The 25,188-nt window shown below is 36.7% G+C and overlaps 1 protein-coding gene across 2 annotated transcripts in view; it reads right to left on the bottom strand.

The window, feature by feature from the left end:
- The window catches only part of DPH6 (diphthamine biosynthesis 6), a 174,047-nt gene that overhangs the window by 47,770 nt on the left and 101,089 nt on the right, over positions 1 to 25,188 (bottom strand). For both annotated transcript variants that reach the window (XM_024732550.1, XM_024732551.1), the window contains exons 4-5: positions 22,026 to 22,099; positions 17,273 to 17,391 (exon numbers count right to left, since the gene is read on the bottom strand). In XM_024732550.1, the coding sequence (XP_024588318.1) occupies positions 17,273 to 17,391; positions 22,026 to 22,099 (193 nt within the window). The remainder of the gene's footprint in view (positions 1 to 17,272; positions 17,392 to 22,025; positions 22,100 to 25,188) is intronic.

Raw genomic sequence — 25,188 nt, 5'->3', positions numbered from 1 at the left:
TCACTATACACAAGATGCAGAGTAACAGTAGGGAAGGAAGATGTGCTTCCAAATCAAGAAAAAAACAGTAAGAGACCAACATGCAATGGCAAAATAAGCATGTAACAAAATTTTTACCTAGCAAATGGAATCTGAATGCCATAACTGAATTTAAATTTCTCATCACTGTGCTCTGTGTAAGCATCAGATTTTAACGAAAACTAAGAATAAAGTAATGAGACTGATTTTTACGTAGTCAAATGAGGGCTGTACCTTCAAAGCGGTCACCTTTGCACACGACGTATGCTTATTCCGGCAGTATATATTTGCCCTTAATCAATCCATTTCCAAAATTCTCTCTATAGAACTGCCCTCAGAGCCAGTGGCATATTGTTCTGAAGTTATCCAATGGTGGCAAACCTCCACCCTTCAAGAGTGGAGCCAGAAGCCATTAGAGTAGGATGGAATTTCCTCCCCAAAGCAACCTTAGCTAGCCCCATTCTACAACCTCAGATGACTTCTGTTTCAGCATGAAGGAGCAGTATTATATTGGAAAGGGCAAGGGCATGCAGTAGGAGCTTGAAGAAATCCACACAAGGGCCTGTGGCAACCTCCTATGAAACTATTTGAGAGCTCCAAATGTAGGAACGTTCTGATACCAAATCAAGACTTGTTTCACTACATAACTTCCACTTCCTCTTAGAATTGTTCTCTGAAGTCACAAAAGTACCAGCAGCCTTTCAAATACTGTGGATTGCTGTAAAAATCCCCATTTTCCTTGACCCAGTAACCTGCTACCTTCACTTCAGGCTAAATATATAGCTCCATTATATAGTCCTCCTATGGCACCATTTCTCGTCCTTTCAATGTTCTGGTCACTCGCCACTCACTGAATTATAGCTGTTTCTGTGTCCCATCTTCATCCAATCTTGCCCCCTGATTAAAGAAGCAATTTCTGCGACTTCCCTGGTGGTGCAGTGGTTAAGAATCCACCTGCCAATGCAGGGGACACAGGTTCAAGCCCTGGTCCAGGAAGATCCCACATGCTGTGGAGCAACTAAGCCCGTGCACCACAACTACTGAGCCTGCACTCTAGAGCCCGTGAGCCTCGGTGTCATCTCTAGACATTCTGATTTAATTCCTCTGGGGTGAAGCTTGGGCAAAGGGATTTCTAAAAGCCCAACAGGTGACTCTGATGTGCAGCCGAGGCTGAAAACAATTGTTCTAGAAATTTGACCTGGGTCCCTGATATATGTGTCTATGGAGAGGAAAAAAGAAGAGGGGTAAAGATGTCTTTATTTGGCTGTAACATTCCCAAATGTACTGCACCCGGCTGTCCTGTATAATATATAAATTAACTGTCAGGATACCAGAGCATCTTGCACTGAAAATGCTTCTATTTATCTTTATTATTAGCTTACAAACTAGCACATGAGGCCCAACATGTTAAGCACACTTCTGAAAAAATATAGCAAGCCATTTTGAATCAAAGGTCAATCCTTTGTATCACTGGGATATAAGGATCCCAAATAGGACTATGTTTCTTTTCCTTTTTTTTTTTTAACATCTTTATTGGAGTATAATTGCTTTACAATGGTGTGTTAGTTTCTGCTTTATAACAAAGTGAATCAGCTATACATATACATATATCCCCATATCTCCTCCCTCTTGCGTCTCCCTCCCACCCTCCCTATCCCACCCCTCTACGTGGTCACAAAGCACCAAGCTGATCTCCCTGTGCTACGCGGCAGGACTATATTTCTGTCCTGCCTATGGGCTAGCCCCTTAAATTCCTTATATTGATTAGGAAGTATTATAAAGATGATATTGCATTTCTTATATTAATATTTAAAAATTTTTAAGTTGAAAAATATAACTTTGAAAAGATTAAAGCTAACTACTAATGGAATGAATCCCTCCCAGAGCAACAGAGAACATTAAAATATCACACACAGCAAAAGGCAGGAAATAAAGGAAAACACAATAAATCATGAAAAATAGATAACATCAAATGGATGAAATAAGAAGAAAAATTAAGAAATAACTTATTGATTACACTATATGCTAGGTTATAAAGCATCCCCTTAAATTTTAAAAAAATTGATATAATCCTGAGTATGTTATCTCTGACCAAAATGTGATTGAGTCAGAAATCAATAATATAAAGACAAATAGGAAGCCATCATGTTTGGAAACTAAGCAATACTTGAAACTAAATAACACATTTCTAAATAACCAATGGAATAGAGAAGGAATTTCAGTGAAAACTGGAAAGCAGTTTGAACTAACTGATAATGAAAATACAACTAGAGCTACATTACAGGAAAAATTATAGCATAAATATATATATATTAGAAAACAAGGGTGAAATTTAGTGTATATGTATATATCAAGAAATTAGAAAACACTTCACAATATATACAAATATACAATCATTATGTTATATACCTGAAACTAATATAATTTTATATGTCAATTATATTAAACAGCAAATTAAACCCAAAGAAAATATAAGGGAAGGAATAATAAAGACAGCAGCAGAAATTAAGGAACTAAAGAAACCAACATGTAATTTAGAAAATCAAAGCTTGTCAGTAATATAATCAATAAACCCCTACAAGACTGATAGAGTAAGGAAAAGAACAAATTACCAATTGGAATGAAAAATATGACATCACTACTAATCTCACAGATGATAAGAAGACAATAAGAAGCATTAAAGGCTTTATATTTATAATTTTCAAAACTTTGGACAAATTCAGAGAAAAACACAACTTACCAAACTGAAATAAGAAACAGAAAATTTGAATAGTCTTAACCTAACAAAGCAATGGAATCACTAATGGAAAACTGTCCCCAAAAGAAATCTCCATGTCCAGGTGGCTTAAGCAATAATGCTTTAAAACGCTGAAGAAAGAATTAATACCAATCTTACAGAAAATCGTTCAGAAGATAGAAAAAGAGGAAACACTTCTAAGCTTTATGAGGCCAGGGTAACCTTATCACCCTCATCTGTCATTACTAGGAAAGAAAATTATGGGTCAATCCTTCTTATGAACATACATGCAAAATTCCTAAACAGAGTATGAGCAAACTGAATCAAGCAGTTAAAAAAAGGAACAATTCACTATGCAATGTTACACAGCAATATATATAAATAAATACTGATCCAGGCTATAATATAGATAAACCTTGAAAACACTATTCCAAATGAAAGAAGCCAGTCATGAATGACCACATATTATAGTATTCCATTCACAGGAAATATCCAGAACAGCAAATATATAAAGACATAAAGATGCAAAGCAGCTTTGTGGGGCTTAGGACTTGGAGTAGGAGAAGGCTGGGAGGAAATGGGGAATGACTGACTGCTAATGGGTACGGGTTTCTTACGGGGGAGTGGGTACAAAAATGTTCTAAAATTTGATTATGATGATTGCTGCACAACTCTGTGAATATACTAATAAACATTGAATTGTATATGTTAAATGGGTGAATTGTATGGCATGTTAATTGTATCTCCATAAAACTGTTAAAAAACAGTGCACAGTATATAATAGTTATATGCTCAGACAAAACAGATGTAGAACTCATAAGAAATGGGAAGTGAAATGCAGGAAACGACGTGTAAAAAATTATTTTTAACTGTTCTCAACAATCACATTAATGGTGGTGGTATTAGAATGGTTATTCTGAGACTGTACCATACATTGTTAAAATTTTAATACCTATATTTATTACTAATGCCGAGTGCCAACATGAGTCTCTTGGAGCAGAACAGATTATTATTACTACTTACATACGGTAAGTAGGTAATACCATTCTGGCTCTTCTGGGCCCCAGGTCTTATCCCAGGAGCAAGGTGATGAGAATGAGATGAAATTTTTCAAGTAATTCCATCTTCTGTAGGTAAGGTATAAATCTGTATATTTACTTAGGAAAAAAGAGACAGTTGTTTTCCTTCTCCTTCTGAGAGCTTCTTTGGAAAAGTAAAGGGAAAGACTTGTGTCTTCATTTTGGAACGTAAAAAAAAATCTCTCTGGGGAGGAATAAACTAGTGTCTGCAGCTTTACAACCCAGGAGATGTCTCTTAAGGTCCTGGTCTCAACCCCCACCCCTGAAATGTAAACACAGACCTCCAGAGAAGTAAATCTCTCTGCAGTCTGCTCTGTCTACTCCAACATACATTAAATTCTAATGCTTGTCTTTTAGCTGAGGTCCCAAGTTTCTGCAGAATTTGCTCAGAAAGCCCTAATTATGTAGAAACATAAGCCTATTTTCTCTACAACCCTACATATACAATGTGGTATAAAATAAATGAGAAATTGAGTTAAACCAAAAGACTGGGCTGTCAAGTCAGACTCAAACAAATCCAAGACCTTATTCAGCATCAATCTTTACTGATAACCCAAAGAACAGAAATAAACAACACAGCAAATCAGGGAGAGGTCCAGGACTATCAGAACATCTTTCCAAGTCCTTCACTGTCACACTGGTTATGCTCTGGCCCAGGTTGGCATAAAGGGTCAATTAGAATTATAGCACCATTCTCCATTTCTTGCCCAACAAAACCAACTTTTTCTCATGCACATTCACATTCAGTGACCAGGGTAGTGATCAGAGATTACTGTTCAATTAAGTTGTGGATTCCATCTGGTTTGAGAATTTAACTATATCCCAGATATCACAGTGTAGGTTTTAACAGTCATTGGCTTCCAGATATCATTGTTCAAAATGCTCTCTTCAGGTCAACACAGTGTTACTCCTTTATCTGGCCAATCTCAATCAATGCACCATGGAAAGATAATCCCCTTTATATCTATCTGTGGTACCTGGGCCATTAGAAAACAAATATAGGGGTCACACTGTCTAGTAATGTCCTACCACAATCTAGGCTAATGGTAGTATTCCTCTATACTGGCATCCTTAGCTTGGCTTCTGATACTCCTTTGATCTTTAAAATTAGCAACTTCCGGGGCTTCCCTGGTGGCGCCGTGGCTAAGAATCCGCCTGCCAATGTAGGGGACACGGGTTTGAGCCCTGGTCCAGGAAGATCCCACATGCCACGGAGGAAGCAAGCCCGTGGGCCACAACTACTGAGGCTGCGCTCTAGAGCCCGCGAGCCACAACTACTGAGCCCACACTACACAACTACTGAAGCCCGCGCGCCTAGAGCCCGTGTTCTGCAGTAAGAGAAGTCACCCAATGAGAAGCCCGCACACCGCAACAAAGAGTAGCTCCCGCTCACTGCAACTAGAGAAAGCCTGCGCGCAGCAACGAACACCCAACGCAGCCAAAAATAAAATAAAATTAAGTAAATTTTTGAAAAAATAGCAACTTCCATAATGAATAGAATATTCAATAGTCTTTTCTGGGTAAGTATTCAGGCCCTCTTCCTATACTGTTGACTGACACAATGTTCCATGAAAGTAAATATTCCATTAGTCCAGTCATTTAAAGCTTTGCTCTCCCTTCAGGGCCCTTTCTAGATGTAGTCAGTCTCCTGGAAAAGAGCTCCCTCTAGTGTCTATATTTGGACTAGCAGGCTCTTTTCAACATGAAGAACTTCCAGGAACACTCCATATTTTGGTCTGATGTAGTACCGCAAGACCAGGATCAAAAATCCCTACAGAATATCTTTCACAGCACAGGCAATAGTAATCAACCCACAACATGTGTTATGACCATGGTACATTAGTGGCATTTGTACAATTTAGGAAAATGGCTTGTACACAAAAATAACGTTAAGCCCCATAAGATTATCAATTGGTGTATTATACCAAATACACCTCTGCCTGGGTGTCACAGGTTTTCCATAAATGTACTTTGCATAACTCCAGAGAGGAGTTATAAGCAATATCAATTCACTATATCTCTACCAAATCCATCTCCTTCAAGGGTCGTGTTCCAATTTCCTTAAATGAAGTCCATTACATTCACATACTCTGTATTTGAAGGACTAGATCAAGCTACGGCAGGCAGTAAAAATCTGCTCTCCATTATATCTAGGTAGATGTCTTAGCAACATATTGTTTTGCTTTATGCCCACAAAGAGTGCAAAAGCTCTACAGTTCAGAATCCTCCACCTACATAATTCATTAGCAATAATCATCAGAAAAATGATCAGAATGGTAGCTATAGACAATAAACCAATAACTGAATGGTAACTGTAGTAAACTACCCCTACTCTGAACCATCAGTTGGAACACTGTCATTCTGTTGCTTCAAATTATCTAGGTAAAATCTTCACGTAGAGCTCATATATCAGCAACTTCCCTTCTCTACAGAAAAGAGGTCCAGAGTTTTCTCTCAACATAAGTTAAGTAGTCAGCATCAGATCTGAGAGGGATGCCTAAGAGTGTTATTCTCTAGCTCAGAGGCTCTGGCACAGAGGTCACATGACTGTACTCTGCCACAGAACTGTAATCTACTTGTAAGTGCTTTTCCATCTCCTCTGATTCCCTCCATTTCCATTTACTACCTGTTTTGACCCATACCCTTTCCCCTATGATTGGCTTTTCTGGCTCAGTAGACGTACTATAAACCCACAGGGGCAGTAAAAACAGCAGCCTTGTTAGCACTTCTCCTTGGACTGACTCACAGGCTGATATTACAGGATTTGGCAGATAAAGAATCACAGGACACATGGCCCTGTGTTTAGAGATAGGCCTTAATTTATCTCTACGGGTGAAGCTATGACATACCCCTAACAGTCTTTAAGAATATGCACTGTCAAATTTAGTAGTATTAATATTGTGTTTTGTGCATTGATAACACTTTATTTTGGTACATGTAACTTTAAACTCAGGCCTGGGACCAGTACAGATCAGGCAAAACAAAAGAAAAAATTTGTGAAATAGGAAAAATATATAGTTCTGTACTTGCGTCATCTCCCATCACCTCATTCCTACCTCCCAATCCTAGAACCCTTGCCAGTAGAGTCTTGGCATTACTTCCTATCATAGTCAATATTAGCACAAAATAATTTAACTAATTAAGCTAACCATAAATCTTTTCTTTTCCTTACTAGCCATTTTAATTAACTAGTGTGTCAATTTCCCATTCCAATTTTCAATTACATCACTGCTCTAAGGATGCTAACAAATGTAGTAGGTCCATGAGATATTTCTTGTCCACTTCTGTGTATTTATAGCAGTGAAATGTATACAGTGGTCAGAATATATTGAAGTGGACCAAAAGATGGGGAACTGGCTGCTCCAAACTTTAACTGTACTTCCCAATATTGCTTAAGTTGAGTAAGGCTTAGTGTTGAATAGGCATCCTCTTAGTTAACACTCATTTGCAGTCTCTTGGGGCTTCTGGTAAAGGTCCAATATAATCTACTTGACAGCTAATATGGCAGTCCTTGTCTTTGGGAAACTTTATTCACTGCCCTGTTTATTTTCATTTTTTAAATTTGCTTTAAAATTCACCAATTTTAAGTTTCAGGAAATATATACAGGCATGTAGCCACCATCATAATGATATGGAATATTTCCATCACTCTAAAAAGTTCATGAGAGAAGTTGTAGGCTGTTCTTTTCCTGCTTTACAGTTAGTCTTTCCCCCAACTCCCAGCATCTGGCAACCAGTTATTTACCATGTGTCTGTATAATTTTCTATTTTCAAAATGTCATATAAATGGAATAATTATAATACGAAGCTTTACTTGTATCCCACTATTGTGATGCGTTGCAGTTTTATTTTCATTCAATTCAAATACTTTCTTTTTTGACTAGTGGGTTATTTAGAAGTATATTGGTTAATTTCAAAGTGTGGGGGATTTTCCAGATGTATCTGTTAATTTTTGTATATTCAGAGAACATACTTTGTCTGATTTCAGTATGATGACATATACTGAGACTTCTTTTATGATTCACAGTATGGTTTATCTTGACGAATGGTCCACGTGTGCTTAAATGTGTATTTTGCTGCTAATGCATGAAGTGTTTTATGAGGGGCAAGTAGGGTGAGTTGGTTGGTAGTGCTGTTCAAACTTTCTATATCCTAATAATTTTCTGTCTACTGTACCTGGTTTAGCTATTACTGAAAAAAAAAATGTTGAAAGCTCTGTGTATAACTGTGGATTTGTCCAATTCTCCCTATATCAGTTTCGTGTTGTGTATCTTAAGGCACTGTTATGGGTGCACAGATCTTTTAGACTGCTATGCTCTATTGATAAATTGACCCCTTTATCACTATGAAATGTCCCTCTTTATCCCTAATAATACTCCTTGTTCTAAAGACTACTTTGTCTGATATTAATATAACCACCTCAGCTTTCCTTGAATTAGTGTTACCATGGAGTATCTTTTTCCATCAATTCACTTTTAACCTATTTATGTCTTTACAATTAAGGCAAGTTTCTTATAGAAAGCATATAGTTGAGCCTTCTTTTTCATTTTTTAATTGAATCTGCAAATCCCTCCCTTTTAATTGGAGGTGTATGAATAATTTACATTTAATGTAACTATTGAAATGATTAAGTTTAAATCTACCATCTTACCTTTTGTTTTCTATTTTTCTCATCTGTTCTGTTTGTTTGTTTTTTCCCTTTCTTGACTTCTTTTGGATTATTTTACAATACTCAATTTACTCTCCTATACACCTGTTTTATTTTTTAGTGGTTCTTTATGGTTTACATTTTACATCTGTAAGTTATCAGTCCACAATCAAATAGTATTATATAATTATGTATAATTTAAGAATCTTACACATTGTACCTTCATTTCACTGTACTTTCCCCCTTATACTATTTGTGCTACTATAATTATATATCTACTTCCCATATAAACCCCACAACTCACTACCATTATTTTTGCTTTAAATAATCTAGCTTATCTTCTTAAAAGTTAGGAGAATAGATTTAAAATTTATCTACTCCATTATTTCATTGCTCTTTATCACCTTGTAAGATTCAAATTTCATCAATTATTATTTCCTTCTTTCCAAAAAACTTCCCTTAATATTACATGAAATGCAGATCTAAAGGTGATGAATCCCCCAATTATTTTTTTTGTGTGTGTGGTACGCGGGCCTCTCACTGTTGTGGCCTCTCCCGTTGCGGAGCCCAGGCTCCGGACACGCAGGCTAAGCGGCGATGGCTTACGGGCCCAGCCACTCCGCGGCATGTGGGATTTTCCCGGACTGGGGCACGAACCCGTGTCCCCTGCATCAGCAGGCGGACTCTCAACCACTGCGCCACCAGGGAAGCGCAATCCCCCAATTTTTGTACATCTGAGGATGTCTTTATATGGTCTTTGTTTCGAAATTTATTTTTACTGGGTATAAAATTCTTGGTGACTTTTATTGATTTTCAGTACCTTAAGATATAAATTCATTGTATTCCATTTTGGACAGCTTTTGAGACAAAGCCTGTTGATTTTTTCATCTTTGCTTTCTGTATAGAATGAATTTTTTCACAATTGACTGCTTTTAAGATTTTCTCTTGACCACTGGTTTTCAGCAATTTGATGATAATGTGCCTTGTGATTTTCCTCATGTTTCTTCTGCTTGGGTTCATTGAAATTTTGAATCTGTAGATGTAGAGTTTTCATCAAACTGGAAAAATCTTTTGCCCATTATTTCTTCAAATATTCTCCCCATCCTATTTCCTAGGACACTACACCTAAGTTAGTCTGCTTGTTATGGTACCACAGCTCACTGATACTGCGTTAATTATTTTCAGTCCTTTTTTTCCTCTATGATTCATTTTTGACAGATACTATTTGTCTTCAGATTCACTCATCTTTTCTGCAATGTCTAATTGCTGTGTATTGTTCATTTCAGATAAGGTATTTTTGAAGTAGTATTTGGGCCTATTTATATTTTTTATTTCTTATCATAATCATGATTTCCTCTAGTTTTTTGAGCATTATGATCATATTTATAGGAGCTGTTATAACTTCCCTGCCTGCCAGTTCCAAATCTGGGTGTATTTTGATTGATTTTCTCAGTATTAATCACATGTTCTTGCTTCTTTCCATGCCTGGTAACTAAGACACAAGGCATTATGAATTTTATACTGTGTGTTGGATTTTATTATTTTCCTTTAAATAGTTTTAGATTTTGTTCTGGCATAAGTTAAGTTATTTGAAATCAGTTTGATCCTTTTGAGGCTTGCTTTTAAATTTTGCTAGATCAGGTTCATAGCAGCCTTTGGTCTAAGGCTCATGACTACTAAGGTGATACCTGTTTGAGGACTCTACCTGATATCTGATGTATGATGAGGTCTTTCCACTGGTGGAAACATGGATGTTTCCAGTTTTATGTGAACTCTGGAAATTGTTCAGCCTACTGTTTTTTGGGGGTTTTTTTGTTTTGTTTTGCGGTATGCGGGCCTCTCACTGTTGTGGCCTCTCCCGTTACGGAGCACAGCCTCCGGACGCGCAGGCTCAGCAGCCATGGCTGACAGGCCCAGCTGCTCCGCGGCATGTGGGATCTTCTCAGACCAGGGCACGAACCCGTGTCCCCTGCATCGGCAGGAGGACTCTCAACCACTGCGCCACCAGGGAAGCCCCAGCCTACTGTTTTTTGATGAGTCTTTCTTCAGCTGGAGGTAGCTCCCTTTCACACATATGCAGATCCATACTCCGCCAAAGACTGAAAGAAGCTGTCTATAGGTCTACAGAGGTTTCTCTCCATGAAGATCCCTCTGTCTGGTATTCTGTCCCACAAAATCTCAGCACTTGGTCTCTCTGAATTGTGATCTCTGTCTCCTCAGTTCAGTGAAAACTGCCTGAGCTCTCTTTGGGTTCTTTTCCCTTATGCTGCAGTCTAGAAATTACCTCCAGGCAGGTAGCTAAGACAATTGTAGCACTCACCTTACTCATTTTCTTTCTCTTAGGGATTACAATTTGCTTGTTTTAGCTCAGGTCTCCATTCAAATTCAGATTTCTTTATGGTGGTTCTGTGAATAGCGATGAACAGCATTCCTAAATGATGAATATGTTTTTGCCTAAATCCACAAAGCCCTTCTAGTCTTAGATTCTTGTTTATTAGTGAATCCTGTGGGAGATATCAACTTAATTCTCACATTTTGAGGAACGTACCATGGTTGCTCCAGCCCATATAATTCTCAGGAAACTCAAAGACTGAGCTAGCCCTTGAATTTCAGCTAGATTTGTCAGCCCGCCTCTATTTTTCATATATTATAATATAGTTCTTAACTCCTCCTGAGTTTCTTCCTCTGAAGAGGCAATTCTCACAATTTTATCAATGCAATGCACTAACTTGGTTGGTATTAATGGTTTTCAAGTCCAGGTCTTACCTCACTGGATTGTGATGATGAATTTAAACATTACAGTAGCAGCACAGTAAATGTATATTGAGTTCCAGTCCATGAGAATGGAACATATTGTACATGGATGGACTCTGAAAATGGTATTGTAAAGTAGGTGTTGGTCAGGGCTATAATGGCCTACTAGTCCCTCTGGTCCTTTTGCACTTCCTGTTTATAGTCTTTTTATATCAGGTACAGCTATAGAAATAAGAAGCACTACCTTGTATAATCCTTGATTGCATATTGTTAACCTCCAGGAACTAGCCAGACTAGATGATTAAAAATGAGCAGTGATCTCCTATTGACCTCCTGGAATGCTTATTGCTTAATGTTTACTACTAAGAAGGGTCTGGGCAATTCCAAAGGTTTCCATTTAGCATGGCCAGTTAAAACAAAATGAAGGGACAGACTTAGTACACATCCCTGTAAAAAGGGTAAGGGCAACATATACTATTCACACATAATATCCATACCAATTATGCATTTGGGTAAAGATGAAATGACCACAGGAGAAGCTCAAGAGTTATATTTTCCAATTTTTAACCTTAGCCCTACTTTGGTTTTCTCCACTACAGCATTCCTATATACCACAAATTTCACCCTCAGCCTTTCAGTGCACAATTCCTATCTTTCACAGGGGTTACATAGGATACTGAGCCCAGTATCTAACTAAAAAGTTTTGCATTCCACCCCAACAGTGTATGTAGCCTAAGATTCCCTGCTAGGGACTGGGCAAACAGATCTGACTTCTCAGTGTTTTTCAGATTCTACGGCTTTCTGAGAGAATAAATTCAGTCCCCTTTTTATTTTCCATTGTAAATCATGATCCTCATAATTGGGCTAAATTTCTCCAGAATAGATAGAATGAATTTGCTGAAGCATTTTAAAAGGTGATGCCAGGGGCTTCCCTGGTGGCACAGTGGTTGAGAATCTGCCTGCTAATGCAGGGGACACGGGTTCGAGCACTGGTCTGGGAAGATCCCACATGCCGCGGAGCAACTACTGAGCCTGCGCGTCTGGAGCCTGTGCTCTGCAATGGGAGAGGCCGCGACAGTGAAAGGTCTGCACACCGCGATGAAGAGTGGCCCCCGCTCGCCACAACTAGAGAAAGCCCTCGCACAGAAACGAAGACCCAACAGAGCCAAAATAAATTAATTAATTAACTCCTACCCCCAACATCAAAAAAAAAAAAAAAAGGTGGTGTCAGAATGCCTTTCCCATTTCCTAAAACTAATAGTGCTTTATTAGGTCCTTAGTAAAAACTCCATCAATTTCCTACTTTGTCAACCCAGTTTTCATAAGTCATCTGAAACAGTAACTGGTTGAGCCAGTTACTGTTCTCCTATCTTTTCATTTCTATCCTTTTTTTTTTTTTTTTTTGCGGTACGCGGGCCTCTCACTGTTGTGGAGCACAGGCTCCGGATGCGCAGGCTCAGCGGCCATGGCTCACAGGCCTAGCCGCTCTGCGGCATGTGGGATCCTCCCGGACCGGGGCACAAACCCGTGTCCCCTGAATCAGCACGTGGACTCTCAACCACTGTGCCACCAGGGAAGCCCATTCACTTCTCTTCTTTTTGCCTCCTTTCTTTTGGATAGCTTGGCAGTTTTTTCACAATGCAGCCCTATGCATGGTAACTAAGCCAGCAGATCAGTTACTGCCCTGAATAGTCTCTTGGCTTCCCAAGAGCAATGTTTTCTTGATGACCTACTCGCATGACTTCATCATTTGTGCCAATGGCATCAAATTATGTGTCTCCCTCTGGTCTTAATAAAGCCAGTCTAGGGTTAATTGTAACTCATACCATTTCTATTATTGCTTTGGAAGGAGTATTCCATTTGTAGTTCAGGGAAGGGGTGAGGTACCTACTCTTCTCAGGGTAAGATTGCCAAATCCTAACCATAATGCACTATAGCAAGTTAGTTGTCGTACCGTTCAGAAGTATACAGAATGGACTGTCATATCATCCATCTGCTCAACCTAGATACTCCTTTACATTCAACAATGTCTAGAATAGTGATATGGCTTCCTGATTGTTAATTCTAAAAATCATGTCAATAATCATTCCCCAGGCTTCTGCTGCTATTTTCTATAAAGAGCACTAACTCTTAAACAGAATACTCTTAGCATTGAGTAGTCACCTGACCTTGGTCTCCAACAACCTGTACGGTATTTCTACTGATCAATTTAGTTACTTTGTTAGCAAATATATATGGAAGCAGAAGGTTTTCCAGTGATAGGTAAAGATAGTCTCAAGCTTTTTCTCCAACTACTATCTCTCTTTTTTTTTTTTTTAAATTGTCCTGCTTTTACCGGGGCTGCTAACAATAGTTAAGTCCTCATCACCATTTTCTACCCTTTTTTTTCTTGCCAAAAGGTGTCTTATATATCTGTGGGTCTGAAAAACAAAATCCCACTGACTAGGCCAATTTGCAATAACAAAAGACTGTACTGTGAAATCAGACTCATACAAACCAGAGACCTTACCTAGTAAGGTCAAGCTTTACTAATAATTCCAAGGATACAAGCAATCAAAGGGCCAGGTGAAGCAGCGAGAGGGCCAGAACTATGAGTGAAGCCCTCCAGGTGTTTTCTGGTCACACTGAACCTGACATGAACCAGGTCAACAGGTAAGGTCTCTAAGCAATGCATGTAGCTTACATCACTTACACAGAAAATAGATACCTCAGGCATAAACCATCTTGATTGATTTCCTATTCAGATAGTTACATACCTTACATGACATGTTCCAGGGAGCCATGCCCCCAAACCCAAAGATTCCAGGTTTGTTTACCAAAACCAACCACAGCAACCAGATACGTCCTGCTAAAGGCAGTTTAAAGATAAGGACTCCTCCCCACTATTAAATATCATTAGTGATTTTGTTTTGTTTGTTTATTTTTGCCATGACATCTGTAATTAATGTTTATAAGGAGAGTTATATGAGTTCTTCCTTTTTTTCCAGGGGACTTACCCCAGTTACTGGAAAGAATGGGTTACAGATCTACTACTTGATCTTTTGTTCCCAGTAATTATGGGATCTTCTAATCAATAATATCTCCTACGTCCTTGAGAATCAAGAACATTTTTCACTGTGGAAGAAAGCACAGATGGAAGACAGAATAATTACAGTCCTTATATAGCCCTAAATTTGATTTCAAAATATCATGAACTCCTGAGGTTATACATATACACATACATATATATCATTTCCCATTAAAAAAAAACCCAAGGCCTTCTTAAAGAAATGGATGTTCTAGGTCTGGGGCAGAAAATGTACAAAATGACACTATATGTTCATAGCAGTACTATTTATAATGGTACCAAACTAGAAACTACCCACAGGCTATGGAAGATAGAATGGACAATTCAACTGTGGTTTACTCCTACAATGGAACACTACACTATAAGGAGAAATGAGCAAACTATTGCATCATTCAATAATGTGGATGAATCTCATAAGCATAATGTTGAGCCAAAGAAGCCCGACACAATGGAGGCTGTACTCTATGATTCAGCCATATAAAATTCAAGAACAGGAAAAACGAATCCACGGTATTATCAGAAGAGCTATTATCTCTGGGAGGGCAAGGCAAGTATAGACTAGGGAGATATTAGCAATATTCTATATCTAGATTTGGGTGTTGATTATATAGATACGTGCACTTTTTGAAAATTCACCAAGTTGGACACAAGAATTTGTGCAATTTTTTGTATTTATGTTATACTTCAATAAAAGGTTAATTAAAAACAAAACAAAACATGAAGTAAATCTACATTTATTGACATGGAAAAAAAAAATCTCCAAAACATATTGTTGAGTGAAAAAAGGCAAGTTGCCCATCAATATACAGAGTAAGATACTCTTCATATAACATTTCTATGTAGAAGTACTATGACTGTTTTATGGCTTTTTAAATATTACATATACACATACCAAAAAAGTGATTAAAAAGATGATCAACATCACTCTGGTGGGTATCTCTGGGAAAGGGAATCATTGGCAGCAGAGGAGCAGATAGAAAACACATCAAATCTTTTCTGTAACCATGAAAATTTAACATTACATGGCAAGAATGTTTTCATGTAATACTCATACAATTAAAAATAAATATTTCTAAAAGGCAGGATTGTTCTTAAATCCAATGTGGAAACACTTCTTTAAATAAGTCTAAAAACCAGAAACCTCTTTAAGCACTAAGCCATTAATGTGAAAATTTCACGAGTTCACTCACGCCTGCAAGACACCAAGGTTGTGTAACACAATTATTCGAAATTTGTTTTTTATACGTCCATATAGAATCAACCCTTTTATAAGACCATTCCATAATCTCACGGGCCACAAAACTTTGCTGAGCCCCTCTGTGAATGGAAAGGTCCTATTGTCCCATTTTTTGTTTAAAACTTTTTCTGAAAATTTTAAAGTGTGTGTGTGTGTAAGCTTGGAAACCTATATTGCATCATTTATGTTTGTGTCTTTAGAAGGAATGTGCCACTCAACAAATCTTTCTTTAATAGTGTTCTTGAGAATAACTTTCATCTTTGCACACCGATAGGCAATCAATAGAAACTATGTGCTGTAAGTGTTCAAATCGGATCTATACTTTTGTCATTGGGATGTCAAGGACAAATTATCTCAGTTTTATATTTTACCCAAAAGTTTAATACAGTTAATCACCATCCCCAACCTTTACAGAGAGGCGCACACACATCCACACACACAAATGAAAAGACAAGCAATATCAGCCACGTACTATAATAAAGGTGGCAGTAAGGTCATATTCTATTGCTCTGTCTTTCTGACGGGGCAAGATCTCTCAGGGTTCTAATACATTCCATTTTCTAGTAGTAAAAGGGACAGAATATGTACTGTCCAGTGAGGTGTCACATGAACTTCATTACAGAACTATGCAATCTGAGAAAATCCAAAAGAGAGTGAGCGACAAAGAAAGTGAGAGAGCATATTCTGTATACATTCATATAGAAACTCATATGACAAATAGATCCGTAGTGAGAACTTCAATCATAAGAGTTATTGAGCAACATTTTCTCAGAAATGAGAACACAACACCACCTCAATGTTTTTCTTTTTAACAGCTAAGGAGATCAACTGCATGTTCTCTAAATAAGGCTTTCCACTAAAGATAACACCTCAACTTCCACAAGAAGAGAGTAGCTTTGTGTTTACCAGGAAGAAATATTATGGAATCTTCCTTTTAATGCTGTTTAAAATGTGAAATTATCTGTGAAATCTTCCACAGCTTTGGGCCTTGTTATTTTAGAGATCAGCAAGGTGAACACTCTCAAATAAGGCACATGTTTTAGGCTTTGAGAACCCTGAGGCTCCAGGGCATTTACTGTAATAGGTTCATGAAATAAATGAATTGGGCTCAAATCCCATGGTTTCTTGAAAATGAATGTAATTATAAAAATTCAAAGCAACAAATTAAATGTGTTCGTATGTAATATCCATTTTTGAATCAGATTACCACCTTGCCTGTTGTGTCTATGCTAACTGATCAAACGACATTTTCTCAAACATGAATTTCTCATCATCCTCAACAAAAACCCACTACGCGGCTTATTTCTGATACCACAAACAAAGACAACCCTTCTATTTCAGCATTATTCAAAGTACGTTAAAAAAAATACAAGGAAAATATCACGTGTTGTACCAAATACAGATTTTAAAAAGCTTCAAAAAAATCAAACTATATTTTCTGTTTCCTATGAATATGAATTCCGTATCTTATAAAAAGAACTTAAATTGAAGGACCACAATATAATACCAGTTTTAGAGGTAGTTATATACTAAAAAAAGAGGCTCACTATTAATCACTTTGGTTAATAATCAAAAGCCCATTTTAAAACTTCCCCTTACTCAATTTCTTCAGCTTGTGACTCCACATTTTTATATTCTAAGTCATTCTTCCTTTTTACTTGTAATTGCTTATTAGTGAACTCAGATTATCTGTGTGGTAACAGACAGCTCCCTTGGAATTCTGGTTACATACCTAGAGCTGCTACTTTGATGATGATTGCTTGAACGTTAGATGATATCATCTCTCGGAGCAAATCTTCCTGGTTTCTTTGCCAAAGGTAAGCTAAAGGCTGGAGATTAAGCCTTTTACACCTATAACATAATTTTTAAAAAATCAGATGATATCTTAATGTTCTATACTTGGATCCATAGCAATTACTTTGATTTTAAACATACTGTTTCTCTCAAGGATTTTAGCATATAAAATACTTTTAAAAACACGTTTTGCATAATGAAGTTTATATATACAACATAAATATATTTAATTTCCATGGGCTATGCATAAAGAGATAAAAATGAAATCTCCAGGCAGATTAGAAATATTAATTTTAGTAAGACTCTAAGTTTAGAAATCTATGCAAAAAAGCTTCCAAATGCTAATGGATGTTTATTCTTGTTTTAGAACTTTCTTGGGTATCAAAATTGTGAAGCACAGGCAAATACATTTATCCTAATAAAATAATTATATATTGATTACATTTATAATACCTATGGTTATATGAATTATTCTTATCTAATAACTCTGAAATTATTTTTTAAGAATTTGACTCTGAGAGGGGGAGGGATAAATTAGAAGTACGGGAGTTAACAGACAAAAATTACTATACATAAAATACATAAACAAGGGTTTACTGTATAGCACAGGGAACTATATTCAGTATCTTGTAATAACCTATAATGGAAAAGAATCTGAAAAAAATATATACCTGAATCACTTTGCTGTACACCTGAAACTAACATAATATTGTAAATCAACTATACTTCAATAAAAAAAGAGAAGGTAAAATAAAGATATGTTAATACAAACAAAAAGAATTAAGAAAAAGCATAATCATGACAGCAAAAAAAAAAAAAAAGAATTCGACTCAGTGAAAAGAAAATAATAAGAACAAAAGTACATTCATTGAATACCTAGTATGCTGCAGGTATTGTACTACATATTTTACATTATGTTGCTGTAGAAAGAATGCAGATTTTGGATTCCAGACAAATCTGAGTTTGAAACCTCCTTCTACACTCACTAGCTACATGACTTTGAAAAGTCAGAGCTAAGCTCCAGGCCTTTAGTTTCCCAGTTCATACATACGGACAAAGATATTTCCTTCCAAAGTTCTTGAGAAGATTAAAATATTAGAAACTGAAGTCATTCATTATTCCTCTTTTCTTCACATTCCACATCCAATCTACCACAATGCAGAATATGACCACTCCTCACCAATACCACTGCTAACATGCTGGTCTGAGCCACTCTCCTAACTTCTTCCCATTTCCATTCTTGCCCTTTTAAAATCAGTTTTCAATATAGTAGCCAGTGTGACCCTTTTAAAACATAAACGGATCATGGGATTTCTCTGCTCAGAACTCTCCCCATTACTCCTAGTAAATGAGACCTACATGGATCTCACCCTGGTTGGCTCTCATACCTCATCTCCCACTACTCTCCTCTCACTCCAACCTGCCACCCCTGGCCTGCTCACTCTTGCCTAACACACTTGCCATGTTCCCTACCTTCCTCACTTGCTTTATGCCTTTGCTTAAATGTCACTTTCTCAGGGAGGACCCATTGATTAAAATTCATGTAGATAAATTGATTAATCGATTAAAAGTAATGTAGATAAAAAATGTAGTACAATACCTGGATAAAATAGGTCTTCAGTAAATGGTAGTCACAGCCAAGTGCCTTGCTCAAGTCACAGAGTAAGTGGCTGAGATCAGATTTCAAATTAAAAAAACGTATCTCTAAACCCCATCATCCCTAGTGTCAGTAAGGTTTCCTGGCTGACTACTCCAGCACACACTGAACTCTTTCTCAGATAATCCCAGTACCTATTAAATGTACCACACGTTTAGTCATTTACTCATATATGGTCTTAGAAATATCACTCTTTTTTTCATGCACATATACCCTGACCTTCAAAGAAATCAAAATCTTCCTGAATGTAGAGACTTTTATCAGTATATAATTTACCTTTGTAAAATGTACTGAGCATCTACAGCAATGTGGAGGCAGTTAATAAATACAAAAATAATAAAACTGTAACTCTCCATGTAACACAATCATTACAGTTTTTGTTGTCCTATCACCAATCTTTAATGCCTACTAATCAAACTTCTCTCCACCTTTTTCGGCTAAAAGGTTTTTTTTTGTTTGTTTTGAAAAAAATTTTATTCCTTCCAGACCTTATTGCAAAATTCTTGATTGTTTCTTCGGTATCCCTGATCTTTTGGCTTTTTTAGACTTAAGTCATACTTCTTTACCTATTTAAATTCTTTAACAGTTTAAAATATGGCTGGGGCTTCCCTGGAGGCGCAGTGGTTGAAAATCCGCCTGCCAATGCAGGGGACATGGGTTCGTGCCCCGGTCTGGGAAGATCCCACATGCCATGGAGCGGCTAGGCCCGTGAGCCATGGCCGCTGAGCCTGCGTGTCCGGAGCCTGTGCTCCGCAGCGGGAGAGGCCACAACAGTGAGAGGCCCGCGTACCGCAAAAAAAAAAAAAAAAAATCATGGCTGAAATAAGCTTCCTCTGTAAATCACTGTTGTATTTGAACTTGTGACATCTATTAAGTGCTTCATACCTTGAAAATATAATGATGCAACACTAACTACAAATTGAAGATCAGCTAATTCAAAACTGAGTTTGTAGACCAACAGACTCCCAATAACACTGCTTTACAATTTTCAAGGATTATTACAGATGTGCTTTATGGTATATAATCTGGGTATCTTAAACCATGTGTTGAAGTGCACCTGAGACTGCATTTTGAGAAATAGCTTGCCTCTACCTATGAGTAATCAATGGGCTCTTCTCCCATTTAGATATTGGTATAAGGCAGCTTCACCTCAGGAGCACATTTTCATTCAGCTCCTTAAAGCTTTCATAAATAGATGTCAGCCCTATTTGCAGCTTGGCTACCCAGTGAACCATGTAGGTTTGAACTTATTCAAAAACAAAGATTTTTAAACAAAATAATTCTCAGAGAACATGACTTAAAACTTGATGAGAATATTATTTTTAACATATGGCTAAGGGATATGCAATCCATCTCCATCTATAAATCAGCTGTTCTCAAATGTAGGCAGACAGAATGTAAGGAAAACTTTTTCCAAATACACGTTTGACCTCCTCCCCCACTTCCACCTCCGCTCTCCATTCTCCAGAGATTCTGATAGTCCCCCAAATATGAGATCATCATACTTCTTTTTGTTTATTTATTCTTTGCCCTGCTTTCCCTTCACTTACTTTTAAAATTCTATATATTTAACTGCCTTAAATTCATTGTGTAATTAGAGAGAAAATAAATAAAATAAAAAATAAAACAAGTTTTCAAGTCTATTAATATGAAAGTTTTTAATGAGATAGTCAATATGAATGTTTCTTTGTCAAGAACATGAAACTATTACATAAATACAGCCCTTATCTCATTTTCATTTACCCTTTTAAATGGCAAAATCATTTATTTCTACGTCGAATTGTGCTCAAGATTAATAGTGAAGTCCTTATTTTCTGTTTTGATAATATAATGACATGTAAAGTCTCTACACAATATTTTATTTATCTGAATAAATTAAAAATGAAAATTAAATTCATTTGTGGGTGTTTTGCCAAGCCAACGTTTAATAATCATTATTATTATTATTTTTTAAAGATGTTGGGGGTAGGAGTTTATTAATTAATTAATTAATTTTTGCTGTGTTGGGTCTTTGTTTCTGTGCGAGGGCTTTCTCTAGTTGTGGCAAGCGGGGGCCACTCTTCATCACGGTGCGCCGGCCTCTTACTATCGCGGCCTCTCTTGTTGCGGAGCACAGGCTCCAGACGCGCAGGCTCAGTAGTTGTGGCTCACGGGCCTAGCTGCTCTGTGGCATGTGGGATCCTCCCAGACCAGGGCTCGAACCCGTGTTCCCTGCATTAGCAGGCAGATTCTCAAACACTGTGCCACCAGGGGAGCCCTTATAATCATTATTTTCATCTGACCTTATGTTTTTTGAGTAAGGAATTGTACATCCGTTCAATCATTCAAAGGAGTTGACTATTTTGGTACCTGTACAGACAATGTTTTACTAGTACTACATTGCTTGGGAGGTGGGGGAGATGGGAGGAGCAACAATCTAAAAATTCCTTTAAAGTTGAATGGCTTTTTATAGAAGTATTTCAATCTCATGAATATTTTTAGTCAAGAACTGAATTCTAAGGACCAAAGAAGAGATTTCTTAATACATTTTAAAAAATATATTACTGCACTTTTATTACAAATGGTGATAAGATATTAAAAGGGTGTACTAATTCAAATAAGGAAAAATTGAAAATAATACTTTGACTTCAAAAAAATCTTTGTTTCAATTTTTTATTATAAATAATTTATTTTTCCTTATGGTAAGTAAGTTTTCTCATGTGTTGATATAAGGATAGAAAAAAAGTGAAAGTGCAACTTTTGTTATTTGGGGCAATACATTTAGTTTCATGGGGCATGTAGAACACCGTATCTATTTATTATTTGGATACAATTATCTATTTATTTATTATTGGGGTATAGTTGTTTTACAATGTTGTATTAGTTTCTACTGTACAGCAAAATGGAATTCCCTGGGCTATACAGCAGGTTCTCATTATTTATCTATTTTATACATATTAGTGTATATATGTCAATCCCATATTGATTTTTTATTTATTCACATTCTTAAAATACATAAACTTTAAAAATATAGGACAAATTAACGTTTTCTTACACATTTTCTACTCGAACATGCTGATAGTCAGAGAGTATAGCACCTACTGATATTCCCTCTACTTCTTCTTTTTCCTGAAAATAAAGAAAAAAATATGATTAAAAAATAAATAACATGTGTCTCTGTATCATTTTTTAAAAATTATAAATGAAACGTGTTTCATTTAGAAGACCACCTTGAAACAGAATAACTTACTGGAAATGCAATCCACATTCAGAGAAAAAGAAAGTATATTAAAAAAATATATATTTAAGTCACCCTCTCAGCTCTGGGGGGAAATAATTATTCTTTTTACCTAAAATCCAAATAACTGGAGACCATTTTCCATGGAGAAGATAAAGGCAGCACTTCCAAAATGTTTTCTCACTTGATATATTTTTAAAGATTCACTGATGTTTGATAGAAATTTCCAAGAAATTTCTATTTAGGGACAATGTATTCCCAGGTTGAGTAACTTTTTTAAAAAAAATTAAGCAACGGTATAAGTAGACAAAGGAATACAATGATTTTAATCCATATCTTAAAATGATTGACATAGGAGCATCCAGGAAGCAGAGATGATAGAGGCATTGCCTGTATAACAGTACAGAATAGTGGATAAAGAAATCTAGGATGAGAAGGAAGCAATGAATTATTATCAGTAGAGCTGAGAACATCTAGCAGTATATCCAGCAGAGTCCCCCAGGGATAAGGACTAGTCTATCCAACATAGCCATTAATGACATGGAGGAGAATGTAAATTCAAATATGATCAAGTTTAAAGATGATACAAAGCTAGGATGGATTAAAAAGAAAAGAAAATCAATCAAGTACCTGCATGGATATGGACAACTTGGGGATTTGAAAGGATAGGTCTAAGATGAGATTTAATGTAAAGAAGTATAAAATAATACCCTTAAAGAAGAATCACACACAACACAGATATAAACTAGGGAAATGTTATCTAGAAAACAGATATGAAGAAAGTGACTGGGGGGTGATTATTAATAACAAACTGAATAGAAATTCTCTGAATAGGCATAAAAGAAAAGTCATCCTAGCCTATGGAGTACAGAAGAAAACTACTTCAGAGGGATGACTTCATTATTAACACTGGTCTTTCCAAACTTGGAAACCTACAAAAAAGAACAATAGTGTTTCACATAAAAATAAATGTAATACTTGGAGACATTCTAAAATAACCCCGAAATGTCCTAAAATGATGCCATAATAAATAAACAAAAATGCACAACAGGAATCTCTCATGTCTTTGAAGATAAAGCCAATTTAAAATTTCCCCTCTAAAATGATAGAGAAACATCTTCCCAAACCTCCCCAAAATAAAATGATTCTTTCTATTAGATAAGGATTCCAGGAAAAGAGCTATTTCCTTTGCTTTCCTATTCCAGCAACTTTGTGAGAACATTTGCTTGTAACCTTTCTCTAACCTTCCTAGCCATTTTCTTTTCATAAAAGTCATTGTATTACTAGAAAAAAGCATGGCATAGTGATCCTCATTAAATGCAAATATGGCATAGGATCATAGAGTAGTGAATAATGTTATCAAAAATCAAAATTTTAGTTATATTCTTTTACCATATATTGTTTAACTGCCAAAAGAAAGTATAAGGTACTGAATAGTATGTGTGTATGTGTGTGTGTGTGTGTGTGTGTGTGTTTCTCTATAGATCATGAAAACAAACACAAGTCATTGGTGTTTTTCTTTCTAAACTAAGTCAAGCCACTGTTAAAATAATAATTGGCATTTACTCTCCACTTAAAATGTGTTAATGTTCTATAATTCTCATTTAATGTTCACTACAACCCTAAAATAATTATTTAATTCTTCTTAGTCTACATGCATTGTGAACATTGAGTAATATAATACAGATAAGTAACAGTGACTAGCATCTAGTGAGCACTCAGTAAATATTTTCTTCTGTCATTATCATAACCTTTGTTATCAATAATACTACTTTTATAACTACTTCTGTTACTACTTCTACTATTACTACTACTGACCACCACCACCACTACAACTAGATAAAGGCCTAACTTGACCAACAAAGCCCTTCATTCCTGGGCTTTAATCTCTTGCTCATTATCACTTTTTAACTAGCTTACTAACCCATGATAGTTAATTTTATGTCAACTTGACTAGGCTAAGGGGTACCCATTGCTGGTAAAACATTATTTCTCTGAGGAAGTTTCTGGAAGAGATTATGATTTGAATTCGTAGACTGGGTAAAAAAGATTGCCCTAACCAACGCAGGTGAGCATCATCCAACCTGTTGAGGACCTGAATAGAACAAAAAGGTAGAGGAGGGGCACATTTACTCTCTGCTTGAGCTGGGACATCCATTTTCTTCTGTCCTCAGACAACAGTGTTCCTGGTTCTTGGGCCTTTGGACTCAGAGTGGAATTTACAACACTGGCCCCCTTATTCTCAGGCTTTTGGGTTTAGACTGGAACTATATACTACCAGCTTTTTAGGTGTCCAGCCTGCAAATGGAGAGCGTGGGACTTCTTAGCTTCCATAATCAGATAAGTTAATCCCTCAAAATAAATCTCTCTCTATATATCTTTATATATCCTATTGGTCCCGTTTCTCTGGAGAACCCTGACTAATACATAACCCTTGACAACCGACTCTACAGTCCAGTCACAAATGTTTCCAACCTAGTGAGCCCTGAATAATCCAAGGATAAGTAAGACTTCTGTTGAATCCTTAATCATTCAGAACATACTACTAATTTTGAAGTGAGACCTATAAAAGATAAAAATCTATCACACAGTCAATCTACTCTGCAGAAAATACAAAGCTAAGCTCAGGTCCCACCTGAGCTACCAGACTACCAGAATAAAAGGTGTTATACCGAGGCAGCATAAAGACATAGCCAAATAAATCACCCTGTGACATAACTGAAATAAAAATAAATGTGCTGCAGGGACTTCCTTGGTGGTCCAGTGGGTAAGACTCCACGCTCCCAAGCAGGGTGCCCAGGTTCAATCCTTAGTTAAGGAACTAGATCCCACAGGCATGCCACAGTGAAGATCCCATGTGCCACAACTAAGACCCTGTGCAGCCAAAACAAATAAATAAATATTTTAAAACAAACAAATAAATAAATAAATGTGCTGCAGAAAACAGTTAATATAGAATCTGAGACCCAGAAATTTGACC

The sequence above is a fragment of the Neophocaena asiaeorientalis genome, unplaced genomic scaffold (genome assembly GCF_003031525.2).
Source record: "Neophocaena asiaeorientalis asiaeorientalis breed wild unplaced genomic scaffold, Neophocaena_asiaeorientalis_V1.1 scaffold119, whole genome shotgun sequence".
NCBI classification, from domain to species: Eukaryota; Metazoa; Chordata; class Mammalia; order Artiodactyla; family Phocoenidae; genus Neophocaena; species Neophocaena asiaeorientalis.
Note: the sequence above shows the minus strand (reverse complement) of the source record. Positions and strands in the feature narration are given on the sequence as shown.